At 34.4% G+C, this 16,108-nt stretch overlaps 1 protein-coding gene across 1 annotated transcript in view; it reads right to left on the reverse strand.

Moving 5' to 3' along the window:
• The window catches only part of LOC114333091 (voltage-dependent calcium channel subunit alpha-2/delta-3), a 174,388-nt gene that overhangs the window by 11,250 nt on the left and 147,030 nt on the right, over positions 1 to 16,108 (reverse strand). The window contains exon 17 of the mRNA XM_028282924.2: positions 4,502 to 4,628. Coding sequence (XP_028138725.2) covers positions 4,502 to 4,628 — 127 coding nt within the window. The remainder of the gene's footprint in view (positions 1 to 4,501; positions 4,629 to 16,108) is intronic.

Consider the following 16,108-nt stretch of genomic DNA (forward strand, 5'->3'; position numbering starts at 1 on the left):
TGGTTCAGCCTTTCGCCATCGACATTCAAACCTCTGTTTTCCCATTCTAACATCTGGAATGCATGCTGCATTACGGCATTGAATAGTTTTGGTGATGTTTTCTCCTTTTCTAACTCCCCTTTTTAGTTTTATTTTTTGAGTTTGGGTATAGAGGTTTATTGCTGTTGTGGCATTTGCATATATGTGTTGAATAATGTTGGAATATCGGTAGTCGATTCTACAATCTCTCAAAGCTCTTAAGATGGCTACCATTTCGATAGTGTCAAAGGCTTTTTTGTAGTCAACAAATACTAGAACTAGCGGCCGGTTGTACTCCACAGTTTTTTCGATTAGGAGCTTTAGGCAAGTTAGATGGTCATTTGTACCATACCTACGGCGGAAACCTGCCTGTTCTCTCGGTTGGCATGTTTCTAGCTTGTTCTCAATTCTGGCAGTGATTATTCGAGCAAACAATTTATACAGGTGGTTTAGAAGACTAATTGGCCTATAGTTTTCGAGGTCTGTTTCATCTCCTTTCTTATGTATGAGGAGCGTTATAGAATTATTCCATTCAGCTGGTATGGCTTGGTTTTCAAAGCATATATTGAAAAGGTGTTTGATTGCCCTGATGAGAGCAGAGCCTCCGATTTTTAGCGCGTCTGCCACTACTCCATCCTCTCCTGATACTTTGTTATTTTTCATTTTCTTTAAAGCATGATAGGTTTCAGCCGTTGTTATCTCGGGAATATCCTCTGAACCTTGATTCATAATTTTTTGTTCTGTATGTTCTGTCGGGTTTAAGTCAAGTTTATTTGTATATAGTGTTTTATAGAAGTCTTCCACTATCTCTAGCATTTCCTCTCTATTGGATGTTAGTTTGCCATTTTTTCCCTTCAGTCTGATAATTTCTTTTTTGCTGTTCGTCAATTTTCTTCTTAATATCTTCATGCTCTTGTTATGCTCAATTGTCTGCGAGATTTTCTCATTTTTATATGCCCTTATGTCCTTTCTAATAGCTTTAGAGACCTCTTTGTTTATTTTATTTAAGCTTTGTTGTTCTATATTCTTATCTTTTAGCATTTCTTTACTTTCTTCCATTTTAAGTTTGGTGTTAGCAGTGATTCTCTCCTCTCTCTTGTTGACCGTACAACATTTCCTTTGAGCTTCTGCTATGGTATTAATAATTAATTTATTTAGCTGATTTATATCATTTGTAGGGGGTCTGTTTTGAAGATGTATATGATCTGCAAACTCTGTTTCATTTTTTGGTTGTGACCATGCTTTCATTTGTTTCTTTCTTATTAGTTTAGTTCTCTCTTTGTCGATGTTAATTTCTATTCTAGCGCGAACCATTCTGTGATCCCTTCCTGTTGTGAAGCTGTTTAGGACAGTGACATCTTTAACTATAAATTTTTTGTCTGTAGTTATATAGTCAATTTCATTTTTCGTTTTCCCATCCGGGATTCTCCATGTCCACCTTCTATGATGATTTTTGTAAAAGAAGCTATTCATTTCATATAATTTGTTCTGAAGGAGATAGTTTAATAAAGTTTGTCCGCGTTCATTTCTTCCATCGGATCATCATCAAGTTTCCAAGTGCAAATTCTGACGTTTCGGATTTCATGCCTTCTGCATTTATATCACCACATAGGATTGTAAAATGGGTGTGATTTTCTGTCAGGGCTTTCGTTATTTCGTCATAGAAAATGTCTATTTCCTCTTCGCTGTGGTCTGTGGTTGGTGCATAATTTTGGTGTATTATTTTGATGTTGTATCTGTCGTTTAGCTTTAGAATGGTGGATATTACTCTAGTGGATATACCATGTATTGTAACGATTCTACTGTAAAGCCGTTTATTTATGAGGAAACCTACACCTCCCACTGATTTGTTCTCTTCACCAAGGTGATAGAATATATGGCCAGATTTTAGTGTCTGTAGGTGTTCACCATATCTTCTTACCTCGCAGAGCCCAATTACGTCCACTCTGATCTTTTTCATCTCCATGTCCATTTAAGTGATCCTGGCATCGGATAGTAGCGTTCGAGCATTGTACGTTGCGACATTCATCTTAAGTAGTCTCTGAGTCAAGGTTTTGTCCCCCCCCCCCAGAATCCGAATTCGTGGGACAGACTGATAAATCAGTGTGAGATTCTGGATTCATCCTACTCACCTGGGGTAATTTTTTAAATCTTGACATTATTTGACATTATTTGAGGGGATATGGAAAAAATAAAACACCACGCCTGCCATGCGGGTTGGTGAGTTTTAGATTCAGGTCGAAATATCTTGACAAAAACAGAGTCACAGGAAATCCAAGGGATGAAAGGCCATACCCAAAGCTTCGAAGAGGCATAGTACGAGAAAATAAAAGATATGGCAGCAAGGTGCAATCCGTAGGGAAGGAGAATAAACAGTAATCTCTACTGGCGGACGGAGAGGATTGAAGAAATAAAAAAAGGCTACATCGAGCTAAGATGAAAAGTAACGAGAGACATAAGATGATACCGAGTCATGGAAGAGAATGTAGAAATATTTAAAGCCATGAAGAAAGAGCTGGTGCGAGAAATAAAGTCTTTAGAAGATTTACCACCTCCTTTCCACAAGAAAAAAAACTAGATGCAATAAATTCGTCACAACCAAAAGAAAGGAGAAACGAGTGATATGGACTGCTGCAACTAATCTTACAGGGAAAAGTAGGAAGAAAACGAGTACCAGGAAGTCGAAGGATTTCCTGGCTGAAAATTCTACGTACGTGGTTCAACACAACAACCACAAATCTTTTTAGAGCAGCAGTGTGCAAAGTACAGATTGCCATGTTGGTCGCCAACTTCTAAAACGGATAGGTACTACAAGAAGAAAAATAAATGGAAGGAACTCCTAGAAGCAGCCAATTAATTCACGATATTTCGACTGATGTACTTACATAGAATGTATGCACTTTCATCTCTGAGTTGTAGATTCTAGACCTCAAAATATGTATTAAGATTTAACCCAAATCACGTATATAAAATGTGACTTGTTACTGAGTTACAGGGTGTTCTATTTAAAAATTTAATAACTATTTTTACCCAGTACTTTAAAACTATTTGACATATCCTTGTCATACTTTGCAGAAAGTGTAGTTGCCTTACACCCTACTAAATTATGATAAACAAACGTTTCTGGCTACTACCAGAGGCGTACGACAGGGGGCAGTGCATGGTTTACCCTTCCCAAATTCTACGCCACTGGAAAAATTGCTATTTTAGCACAATATTTCGATTTTCCAATACTTTCTATGTAAATAATATACTCTTAATTCGTAAAGTTAAGGTCATTAGTTTTCGAGATATTTGAAGTTGAAAATGAAACTTTACAGTTATTTTGATTAATGTATTGTGCCCCTTCATTTTTAACTTCAAATATCTCGAAAACAATTAATTTATCGATACGAATGAAGAGTATATTATTTGCATAAAAAGTATTGGAGAATCTAAAAATTATGCTGAAATGGCAATTCCATTAGTGGCGTAGAATTTGGGAAGGTTCAACCATTCATTTTCCCCTGTACGCCTCTGGTAATAGCCAGAAACGTTTATTTAACATAAATTAGTAAGGTGTGCAGTACCTACACTTTTTGGCAAGTATGATACAGCAATTTCAAATACTTTTAAAGTACTGGGTACAAATAAGTTTTAAATTTTTAAATCAAACATCCCTATTACATAAATATTAATTATTTGCATCCAGTATTTTAAAACTATTTGACATATCCTTATCATACTTAGCAGCAGATAGTGTAGATACTGTACAACCTACTAAAATATGTTAAATAAAACTTTCTGGCTAGTACCAGAGGCGTACGACAGGGGAAAGTGAATGGTTGACCCTTCCCACATTCTACGCCACTGGCGGAATTATTATTTTATTGCAATTTTTCGATTCTCCAATACTTTCTATGCAAATAATATACTCTTCATCCGTACCGATAAAATCATTAGTTTTCGAGATATTTAAAGTTAAAAATAAAGGAGCACAATACATTAATCAAAATAGCTATGCCGTTTCATTTTCAACTTCAAATATCTCGAAAACTAATGACTTTAACGTTACGAATGAAGAGTATATTACTTACATAGAAAGTATTGGAAAATCGAAATATTGTGCTAAAATAGCAATTTCGCCAGTGGCTTAGAATTTGGGTAGGGTCAACCATTCACTTTCCCCTGTCGTACGCCTCTGGTAGTAGCCAGAAAAGTTTATTTATCATAATTTAGTAGGATGTACAGTACCTATATTTTCTGCCAAGTATGACAAGGATATGTCAAATAGTTTTAAAGCCCTGGGTAAAAACAGTTATTAAATTTTTAAATAAAACACCCTGTAACTCAGTAACTAGCCACATTTTATTTAAATTATTTGGGTTAAATCTTAATATTTTGAGGTCTAGAATCTACATCTCAAAGCTTGGACATTCTTAATGAATCACCCTGTATAAAATAAATATATCAGTTAGTAAAATAAAAATAAAATTTTAATTACCTTCCACCTTCGTTGGTAATTTCTCCATTAAAATTTGTAAGGAATAATTCTTGTTGTAAAATGAATAGATTCAATTCGGTTTCACAAGCATAGTAGTTTTTTTGAGACTCATCAAATTCTGGTTGATCTAGATAATAAAATTAACAATATTGATTAAATTAGAAGTTTAAAATATATATTTTAATGGTTTACCACTAAGCGTTATTAGCGGGAGAACATGGCAGAGATAGTAATATACACCTATTGTTACCTAATAATACTTTACAATCTGGTATATAGTTTGGTCACAGTATAAAGAGGGACAGTAAAATTTCTTCTATGTCGGCACTTTGATCTCAAGAAGTACTACCGGCACAGTACGCAATTGGTAATTCACCAGTGGTGGATGCGGGTTTTCCCTGTTAACCCGTACGTTTCTACGCTAGAGTGGTCCTCTAGCGACTAAGAACCTTGCGCGATTACATGCGCCTTAACGGTTTTACTTCCAATTTTTCGGAGAGAAGTTCCACTGTCCCTCTTTATACTGTGGTTTGGTTTTGTAAGAGTTGAGATGCTACGTGTTTTCGATCCTGCAATATGGACTTGAAATCTGGACATTGAAGCTACAGTCATTTGAAATGTTAGAGAAGGATGCTTCGAATATCATGGACATAGGGCTGCTTTATCCATTAGGCAATATAGGCAGCTGCCTAGGGCGCCAAATTGTGAGAGGGCGGCACAGGGGCTTGAAATTTTGATTGGGGGGGCAAGCATTATATAATATACAATACATTATTTTATATGATGTAATGATGAAAACTGAAAGTATTTTTTGTAAATTTCAGTCATTTTCAGTTTCAGGGGAGGGGGCAACTGCCTCCCCTAACCCTATCAAATGACGCCCGTGGGGCGGCAAAAATACTGTACAAAAAATTAAAATCGAATAAGAAATATGTATATTCATCATTCATCCATCAATGAAATAGAAGTGGGCGTTCGTTTCTAAATAAAAGAAATTGCATTCATATCAAAAATAAAACAAACATAGCATTCTGTTATCTTAAACCTAACACTATTCATCCAAAAAGAACGGAAGTCATAAATTTAGTGATTATTGGGCCGCCAGAAGCTCCGCAAACACGGTGAATTGACTGAAAACATCAATATTTCACATATTGCAGAAACTAAAGATTACCAGTAGGAAATAGAGTTAGAGTTGGGATTTTCAAACTGTATTATTACAAGGAGATGACATTCGTGTCGTCGCACTGATATAATACTACTCCAGCCAGGGAAATAAGCAAGAAATAGACCATGTTCGGGACAATGAAATTAATATCAAGGTAGCTGACTACTTTTTTAGTTATTGTGGACTTGACCTATAGGATGAAAACCTTCATGTTTCCTGCCTAGAGATTGTGTTTTTTAATTATTAACAATTTGGTGCAATCAATGCGATTTTTTCCATTTTTTGCACTCAATTAAAAAGCTAAATAGTTGACATAAAATTACAAAATTTATTTTTTTAGAACATTGAAAAACCTTCACAATGACGATTTTTGAAAGTCAAAAAGTTAATTTGTTGCTTCGTAAACTGCAAAATAACTGAAAATCGTTATTTATTAATAAATTTTCCTAAAACTAACTTAGAACTGTAGTGTTTCGCTTTACTCAAAGTTGGGTATTGGGGTACATAACAAACTCCCAAAATTTGAGACCGATCCATTAATTAGTTTAAAAGTTAGGTATTCTATTTGTTTATCCCAGAGACCTTTGTTTTGCAATAACAACTGACAGAAAATAATTAAGATAGGACAATTCTGCGTATGCCAAATGAAAGTAGAAAAGTGATCCTATCAAAATGTATTAAGAAAAGATAAAAAATTATCTAATATAGTAAAAATACTAGTTTATAAACATTTACAAAACATCTTCTTACATAGGTATTCGGAAAGATGATATTTTACTCGAATTTTTAAAAATGTAGTTCAAATGATGATTAGTCATAGTAAGTGAAGGGGGAGCTTCTGCGTTGATTGCACTAAATTGTTAATAATTAAAAAACGAACGCGAACTCTAGGCAGGAAACATGTAGGTTTTCATCCTATAGGTCAACAATTAAAACAGTTGTCAGCTACCTGTCGGGAGCCGAAAAATGCACGAGTTCAAAAACTAAAAAAGCAACTTAAAACTACTACCATTTTCTATATCTTGGGGATCTACTCAATGAATTTTGATATTTCTTCTTTTAATGTGTATGTACTTTTGTGTAAATTACAAATATGCAATTTGTCTAGACATTTATTAATTAATAAACAGTTTAATTTTTTAAACAATTTTTGAAAAAATAATATTTTTTCTAAAATCCATTTTTTGTAATGATACTATCATTGTTAATCATAGAAAAAGTTAAGGTATATTTTAATGAATAAATTATGTTCAATAAATTATTATTTAATAAAAATAATTTATTTATTAAAATATAGGTACTTTAACTTTTTCTATGATCATTAATAATATGATAAAATTGATTAAAAAAATGACATAACCCAGACATCCAAAGTGAAAGTTATCCTCCAACACCAAATTGTTCTATATCGTCCATATAATGTTCAGAAAAAAGTCACACCTTTTTGAGCGTCGGGTTTGGGGGGAGAGGGGGGAGAAGTCGGTAAATTCGTAGTATTTTACGTTTTTCGTCAATATTTCTAAAACTATGAGGTTTAGCATGAACAACCTTTTATACAAAAATGTTCTACAATAAATTTGAAATAAAAAATGTCCCTATACATAATCCTTCTAAAATGAACGATTCCAAAGTTACGGAGGTAGTATAGTATAATTGGTCCAGAAAAAGGCTTAACCTAGCCATCCAAAGTAAAAGTTTTCCTCCAACACCAAATTGTTCGATATGATCCACATATTGTTCAGTAAAAAGTTACACCATTTTGAGCGTCCGGTTTGGGGGGAGATGGGGGAGAAGTCGGTAAATTAGTTATTTCTTTACGTTTTTCGTCAATATTTCTAAAACTATGTTTAAGCGTAAACAATGTTATATACAAAAACGTTCTACATAAAATTTAAAACAAAAATGGTCCTATCCTTAATTGTTATAAAATCAACGGTTCCAGAGTTACGGAGGGTGAAATGTGGAGGTTTTCGATACTTTTTATATATCTTGGGCAATTGAAGATGATTTTGGGTGGTGAGGTTGACGTTTCTTCAAGGGCTTATCACTAACATAACATCGGCCACTGAAATAGCAAATCCTGTTAAAGAAAATTTCTTTCAATCAGTAAAAATATTATAAATTGCTCAAAAAATATAAAAAGTATCGAAAACCTCCACTTTTCACCCTCCGTAACTGTGGAATCGTTGATTTTATAACAATTATGTATAGGACCTTTTTTGTTTTAAATTTAATGTAGAACATTTTTGTATAGAACATTAAAGCATATTTTTAGAAATATTGACGAAAAACATAAAAAACTACTAATTTACCGATTTCTCCCCTATTTACCCCCCAAACCGGACGCTCAAAATGGAGTAACTTTTTACTGAATAATATCTGGACCATATAGAACAATTTGGTGTTGGAGGAAAACTTTTACTTTTAATGTCTGGATTAGGCCTTTTTTGGACCAATTATACTATACTACCTCCATAACTTTGGAACCGTTCATTTTAGACGGATTATGCAAAGGACCTTTTTTGTTTCAAATTTAGTGTAGAACATTTTTGTATACAAGGTTGTATACAAAAACTACGAATTTACCGATTTCTCCCCCCTCTCCCCCCTAAACCCGACGCTCAAAATGGTGTGACTTTTTTCTGAACATTATTTAGACCATATAGAACAATTTGGTGTTAGAGGATAACTTTCACTTTGGATGTCTGAGTTTGGATCTAGTTATACCATACTATAATGATATGAATAAGAAAATAGGTATTTGGAAAAAAATAATTTTTTCAAGAAATGTTTAAACAAATTAGACCCTTTATTAATTAATACATTTATAATAAAATTGCAGATATGTAATGTATGTAGAAATTACATACAAATTAAATTGTTAATAATTAAAAAAACGGACGTGAACTCTAGACAGGACACGGGTAGATTTTCTTGCTATAGGTCTACAATAATTAAAAAAGTAGTCAGCTACCTGAATATTTCAGTTATTATGAAAATGATGTAACAGTGTGAAATAGCTTCAGTGGAATAACAGTTGAAAAATAACGACTACTGCTATCGCAACACATTCCTATCTTATACTAGTGCAAATTGAAAATTATGTATAATCATAATTTTTCATTTTTATGTAAGACATTCTGTGTTTATTTTCACCGGTCAAAAGTGAATTCATACCATACTGTGATCAGTGTGATTTTTGTTCTTCTCACTTGTGTAAAATATTATTTTTTATAAATTCTATGTTCCTCATTTTAATACATTTCCAAACAATACATTTCTTATTTAAGGGACCGTTCAAGTATTACGTAACGCAGGTTAGGGGGGGTCAAAAATCTTCAAAAATTGCGTTACCTAAGGGGGGGAGAGGGGGTCAAAAATCTTCAAAAATCTTCAAAAATCGCGTTACATAATACTTGAACGCTCCCTAAATAAAAAATTCTGCTAGCATTTTTTTTTCGCAAAAATGGTACATGTTTGAAGCGCGGCTACTAGAGAATTGCCTAGGGCGGCAATTGACCTAAACGCGGCCCTGCATGGACACAGAAGAAAACAGAACACGAGAACACAGAAGAAAACGAACACGGAAGTATTGCGAGAAATGGGCAAAGAATTCGAAATAATAAACTTAATAAAAATGAGAAAGTAGATATGAAATGCGAGGACAAATAATACATGGAAAGATAAGAGGAGTAAGGAGTATAGGAAGAAGGGGAGTGTCATGGTTGAAGAATTCAAGGGACTGGTTTAAATGCAGTTCCATAGAACTCTTCAGAGCAGCGGTAGATAGAGTAAAGATAGTGATGATGATATCCAACCTCTGATTAGGAGACAGCACTTAAAGAAGAATATAGTTTGGTTATTTTGAGATAATTTAATAAATATGTTATAGGTCAAATATAAATAAATGTCTTTTTGATCTATGATAAATATATCATATGATAAATATATCATAGATCAAAAAGTCATTCGTTGCATAGAATTCTTTGCTGGAACAAACAGCAGCCGCCAAGGTGGATAACGAAACAACGCAAGCTCAAAAAATTCTCAGAGGTGTAAGACAGGGATGCATTCTCTCCCCACTACTGTTCAATTTATATTCATAAAGGAAGCTCTTGAGGAATGCGAAAGCGGCATCAAAGTAAATTGTATCTGGGTCAATAATATACGATATGCGGATTATTCTGTCTTAATAGCGGGCAATATAGAAGACCTCCAAAACCTTCTTAATAAAATTGCAGAACATAGCAAAAATATGAGACTTAGCATCAACATAAAAAAGACGAAGTTCCTTATAATCAGCCGTCAATTATGTCAACATCAAAATGCGACACTAGCATATAACAATTAAGATGTAGAGCACGTAAGAAAATTTAAGTATCTGGGAACCTGGCTATGTAAAGACTGGATGTCGGATATGGAAATTAAATGTCGGATAGAAAGGGCCAGAAGCCCACTCATAAAATTCAGAAACGTCTTTACGAGCTCTGACTTTAATCTGAACATATATGTCTAAGTTTCACGAAATGCTATAATTGGTCGGTACTCCTATATGGCATGGAATGATGGACTTTAAAAAGAAACAAGATGAATAAGCTAGCGGCATTAGAGATGTGGATTTATCGACGAATCCTTAAAGTTCCCTGGACCGCACGAATAACAAATGAAGAAATCCTGAGAAGAATTGATACAGAACGACAACTTCCATACACAATTAAACAGAGAAAAACGGCATACCTGGAGCACGTAATTAGAAATGAAAGACACCAATTTCTGCAAACCTTAATTGAAGGAAAGATCGAAGGAAGAAGTGGAGTGGGCAGGAAGAAAATTTCATGGCTCCGTAATGTCAAACAATGGACAGGGCTAAGAATCATAGGAAACCTAATACACACTGCAAGGGATAGAGAAAAATGGTCAAACGTGATCGCGAACATCCATTATTGGATTACATAAGAAGAAGTTAAATTTGAAAGCACATTTTTTTAAATTGTCACTAAGGGTACACGCAATCATTTCTTTCTGATATACTGGGTTCCCTATTATTATATTTTTCACTGATGACTTGGTCTTTTCTATTACTTGGTAAGATAACTGTGGTTCCTACACGATCTATGCATTCTTTGAGTTTGATTGCAGTGTGATCCCAAGTAGTTTTCCACGATCTGTAGATGTGGCCTTTGATGTTTACTTTGTGATCTATTCAAGCTATTTGTTTTATGATAGCAATATTTATAATGGTCATTGCATTGCTGGTCAGGAAATCTATATGGGAGAAGCAAATATCTATTTGTTGAGACTGAGGGAAGAAAATTCTTCTTTAACCCGGGAGTAGTCGCGCTCACTTCTGTAACGTGAATAGTCGCGTGTTAGATTCTATCTCAAAATACGAATTTAAATACGAATTTACAACAAATTTTTATTTTTTAGTATTTTTAATTACTTGTTATGTTAGAAATATTATCTCTAACAATTATTAAAGCTAATTGGTTCTCGCCAAAGCCATAAATTCCACAAAAAGAAGAAGAAAAAAAAATAAAAATAAATAAAAAAATTCCTACGCATTACTACACCCTTCCTCGAGGCACTACGAATTTTTTTCAAAATTGCCAAATTTTTCATCAAGTTATCGCGAAAAAGGATAAAATGTGAGATTCTATCTAACGGCCCGACTACTCGCAGGTTAATCTTGAGAAGTATAGCGTGAGTTGAACACAGCTGTTTTATTCCAAGTAATGCGCTCCTTTTTTTTATTAAAAAAATAAGTCGCATCCACCAAGAGGTTATTAGCGACGGAACAAAATATAAATTACAAAAGTAAATAACTACAGATTATACAAAATGTTTATGGATCTTAGATAGTTAACTATACTTTCATGGGAACAGTTTTGAACTAGTATAGTTTATTTTTTAACCAGCAGGAGTACACTAAAAAGACAGATTCACACCCAAGAAAGTCACTAGAATAATAACCAAATATATCTTCTTTTTTGGTTGATCTAGTCGGCCCTCAACAGTAATCCATAAATATTATATTAAATTAATACGTTGCTAAAAAGTTCAAAAAACAACTGCTTTTTATATAAAAGCAGACTAACAATCTAAAAATTAAAGGAATAACACAGAAAACACAAACATCGCCAATATAACTTAATTAACCTATGAAACGTCACTACTGTCAAAATTTGATAAATGTCATTAGTGTCAAAATTTTAAAACAGTGGAGTAAACTTGCCTGCGATTGGACCAATTACAAACAACCATTACAACGCGGTAAATTTGAATCACTCCTCTTGGTTAAAAAACAAACCATAGTCTAAGAGCTAGAGCCGAAAAATCATCGTCATAAGTAATATGGAGTTTGGCATGTGAAATGTGTCTATTGTATATTGATAATTATGACCTCTTTCAGGCTGACACCTCAGTGGATACAGGAAGTAACAATAAGGGATGAAAGGGGAAAGTTAGTGTAGTCTTTAAAGGTTTTCACCTCCTATTTTGTTAAACCTCCATCGATTTGCATGAAAATTGGTGACTAGTTAGAACATACCTCAGGAAATAAAAATGATTTGGTGCAACTTGCACTTTTACCCTGTGGGTGGATACCACCCCTTCTCGGGGGTGAAAACGATTTTATTAAAAATAACCCCACAAATCGATAGAGGGACAAATTATAAGTAAAATTTGTTATATCATGTTATTAAAACAAATCAATACTTTTTGAGTTATTAAAGATCAAAGATTTGTCTGTTTAAGAGCACATGCGTGAAGTTACGGATGATAAAAAGAAAATATTAATTAATTGTCTTCTTCTTCTTCTTCTTCGCGCGACTAGGATTACTCCTGTTTGTCTGCCTCTTATTCCGTTTCAGTTGTTGTTGACTGTACATTGTCTTCCCACCTTTTCGGCGGCCTTCCAACGGCTCTTCTGCTATACGGCTTGTTGTTTTTACAGATGTTCGCTAATCTATCTGGCTCCATTCGATTTACATGTTCGTTCCAGTTTTTCTTTCTTGTTTTTATCCACCTGTTAATATTTTGAATTTTGCAACGTTCTCGTATACTTCTGTTGCTTTGTCTGTCTCTTAATGATATGCCCGCTATTGATCTTAATACTTTCATTTCGATATTGTTGATTTGTTGTTTCGTCTTTATTGTATCGGTCCTTGTCTCCGCTGCATATGTTAGGATAGGTCTTACTGTTATCTTGTATACTTTTATTTTGCTTTCCGTGGTCAGATATTTGTTTCTCCATATGGTTTCTCGGAGGCAACCACTTACTCTTGCCGCTTTTGTTGCTTGTGTTGTGGTCTCTGTTCTTATACTCCTGTCACTAGTGATCTCTACTCCTAGGTAATTAAATTTCATTACTTGTTCTACAATTTTGCCGTCTATTTCTAACTTGCATCTACGCGGCTCTTTACTTATCACTATACATTTAGTTTTTTGTACCGATATTCTCATATTAAATTTATTTGCTGTGAGATTGAAAGTGTGGAGCTGTCTTTGAAGGTCATCCTCGTTATCAGCAATTAGTACTGCATCATCGGCATAGCATAGTATCGTGATTTTATGCGCTTCCATGTGGTATCCATGTCGTTTTCTGACTTCGTGAATTATTTGATTCATCATCATATTGAATAACAATGGGCTGAGCGAGTCTCCTTGGCGGATTCCTCCTTTTAGTTCTATGCGTTCTGTTTCTCCTGTTGACATTATAACTCTGGTCTTGTTGTTCTTGTTAATTTCCTTAATTGGCCTTATTATCTGGTGGTCTATTTGTTCAGCTTGTAATAAATTTAAGATATCATTTCGCCTCACCCTGTCAAAAGCACTTTTTAAATCTACAAAGCACATGTATGCTGGTTTTCCATATTCAATAGACTTTTCTACTATTTGCCTGATAATAAAAATTGCATCTATTGTGCTGCGGTTCTTCCGGAAGCCTTGCTGTTCATCTGCCATATTCGCTTTTTCCTCGATTTTATCTTTTATGACTGCCGTCAACAATTTTAATGTGCTGTTCATCAGACTAATGCCTCTATAATTTTCAGGATTTTTCGAGTCTCCCTTTTTGAGTATCGGTAGCAGGAGACTTTCCTTCCATTCCGCTGGTACTACTCCGATATTTATTATATCGACAAATAATTTTAGGAGCCATTTGAGTAGTGTTCTTCCTCCATATTTTAGCAGTTCATTATTTATCTTATTAGGACCAGGTGCTTTTCTATTTTTTAATTTTTTTATTCGTTCTTGTAGCTCTTCTTCTGATATTAGCACTCTATCGTGGGTTTCATTAATGTTTATTTCTCTGTTCTCTTCTTCTCCTTCTCCATATAATTTCGCGAAATGCTCAGTCCATTGTGTCTCCGTAATGTTATGTATCCGTATAAATTCATTCATTTCTGTTTTTTGTCTCCTTATCATCTTCCACACCTTTTTCTGGGATCCATAGAGGTCGTATTCCATATCTTTGGTAAATTTTTCCCAGTGTTCCTTTTTGATGTTATCTATTTCTTGGTTTACTCTATTCCTGATTGTCACGTAGTCGTCTCGTGCCTCCGGTGTCTTCACTCTTTTGTATGTTAGGAAAGCTTGTTTCTTTTGATTTGCTAGTGCTTTCACCCTTTCGTCGTACCATGGAGTTTTGTATTCACGTTTATTTTTGTTGACTTTTCTTTTACCTAAAGCTTCTTCTGCTGCTTGTAGGATACTTTTTCTAATAATTTTCCAGGTTTCTTCTATATCCTTTTTAGTCTCTAGGTTATGGCTGTTTAGCTTTTTTGTTAGTCTGTTTCTATACAAGTTTTGTGTCCCTTGGTCTTCTAAGCTTTCTATGTTTAACTTTTCTTCGACTCTTGTATTTCGTTTGCGTTGTGTGTTGATTTCTATATTTATTTTCCCTAGTACCAGGCCATGGTCGGATCCTACATTGGCGGACGATAGAGTGCGCACATCTATTATATCCCTGGGGTGTATTTGTCTGTTTGTTATAATGTAGTCAATCATAGAGTTACGTCCTCTTGTATCTGACCAGGTGATCTTATGCTGAATTGGATGGTCAAAGTATGTGTTGTTAATTCGGAGGTTATTCAATAAACAAAGTTCTAGGAGTCTTTCTCCGTTGTCGTTGAGCGTTTCTTCATTAAATCTTTGTGTAGCTCCAGCCACAGGTTTGCTGCCGACTCTGGTGTTTAAGTCGCCGAGAATTATTGTTTTACTACCGGCTATTGTGGTGTCCAGTAGATCTTGGAGCTGTCCATAAAAAGCATCTTTTTCTTCCTTGTTTTTGTTGTTATCTGGGGCATATACGGGGATAATGTTAAGTGTCGTATGGTGAAGTTTAAGGCAAACCAGCATCATGTGTTCGTTGATGTATCTTATTTCTTGAATGCTGCTGCTATATTTATTGTGCATTAAGAGGCCTACTCCTGCCTGTGCTCGTTTGTTTTTATCTACTCCGCTGTACAGGAGCATAAACTTGTTCTTATTGACATTTCCTTTCCCTTTCTTTTTTGTTTCATTCAGGGCACATATATCAATGTTATGGAGCTCCAATTCCTGCACAACTTCCTGTTCCCTTTTGTTTCACGATGCGATGTTCCAAGTGCCAATTCGTAGTTCATTTGGTCTCTTTGTCCTTTTCTTTGCGTGGGTCGTCATCTGTGTATCCGTCCAATTCCGAGCCTTCTGTTCGGTTCTATGAGCGTTAATTCTTTTTACAGTAGGTAGGCTGCTAACCTTGCTCACCAACCCCCTTTTCGGAGGACCATTTCTCCCTTCGGAGTACCCCAATTAATTGTATGTTACTAAAATATTATTTTTATATTATTTCGATATTATAAATTTAGCAAAATTGTATTCGAATATGTCAAATATACCCATTATTAGACACCCCCAGTTTCTGGATATATTCAGTTTATAATGAAAAAAAAATCAATCAAATATCGAAATAATATAAAAATAATATTTTACTAACATACAATTAATTAACATGTTCTTTTTATCATCCGTAACTTCACGCATATGCTCTTAAATAGACAAATCTTTGATCTTTAATAACTCAAAAAGTATTGATTTATTTTAATAACATGAAATACCAAAATTTACTTATAATTTGTCCCTATATCGATTTGTGGGGTTATTTTTAATAAAATAGTTTTCACCCGCATGGAGGGGTGGTATTCATCACCAGGGTAAAAGTGCAAGAGGCACCAAATCAGTTTTGTTTCTTAAGGTATGCTCTAACTAGTCACCAATTTTCATGCAAATCGATTTAGGTTTAACAAAATAGGAGGTGAAAACATTTAATGACTGCACTAATTTTCCCCTTTCATCCCTTATTGCTACTTCCTGTATCCACTGAGGTGTCAGCCTGAAAGGGGTCTCATAATTGTCAATATCCAATGGACATATTTCACAGGAAAAACTTCATATTA

The sequence above is a fragment of the Diabrotica virgifera genome, chromosome 10, assembly GCF_917563875.1.
Source record: "Diabrotica virgifera virgifera chromosome 10, PGI_DIABVI_V3a".
Classification (NCBI taxonomy): domain Eukaryota; kingdom Metazoa; phylum Arthropoda; class Insecta; order Coleoptera; family Chrysomelidae; genus Diabrotica; species Diabrotica virgifera.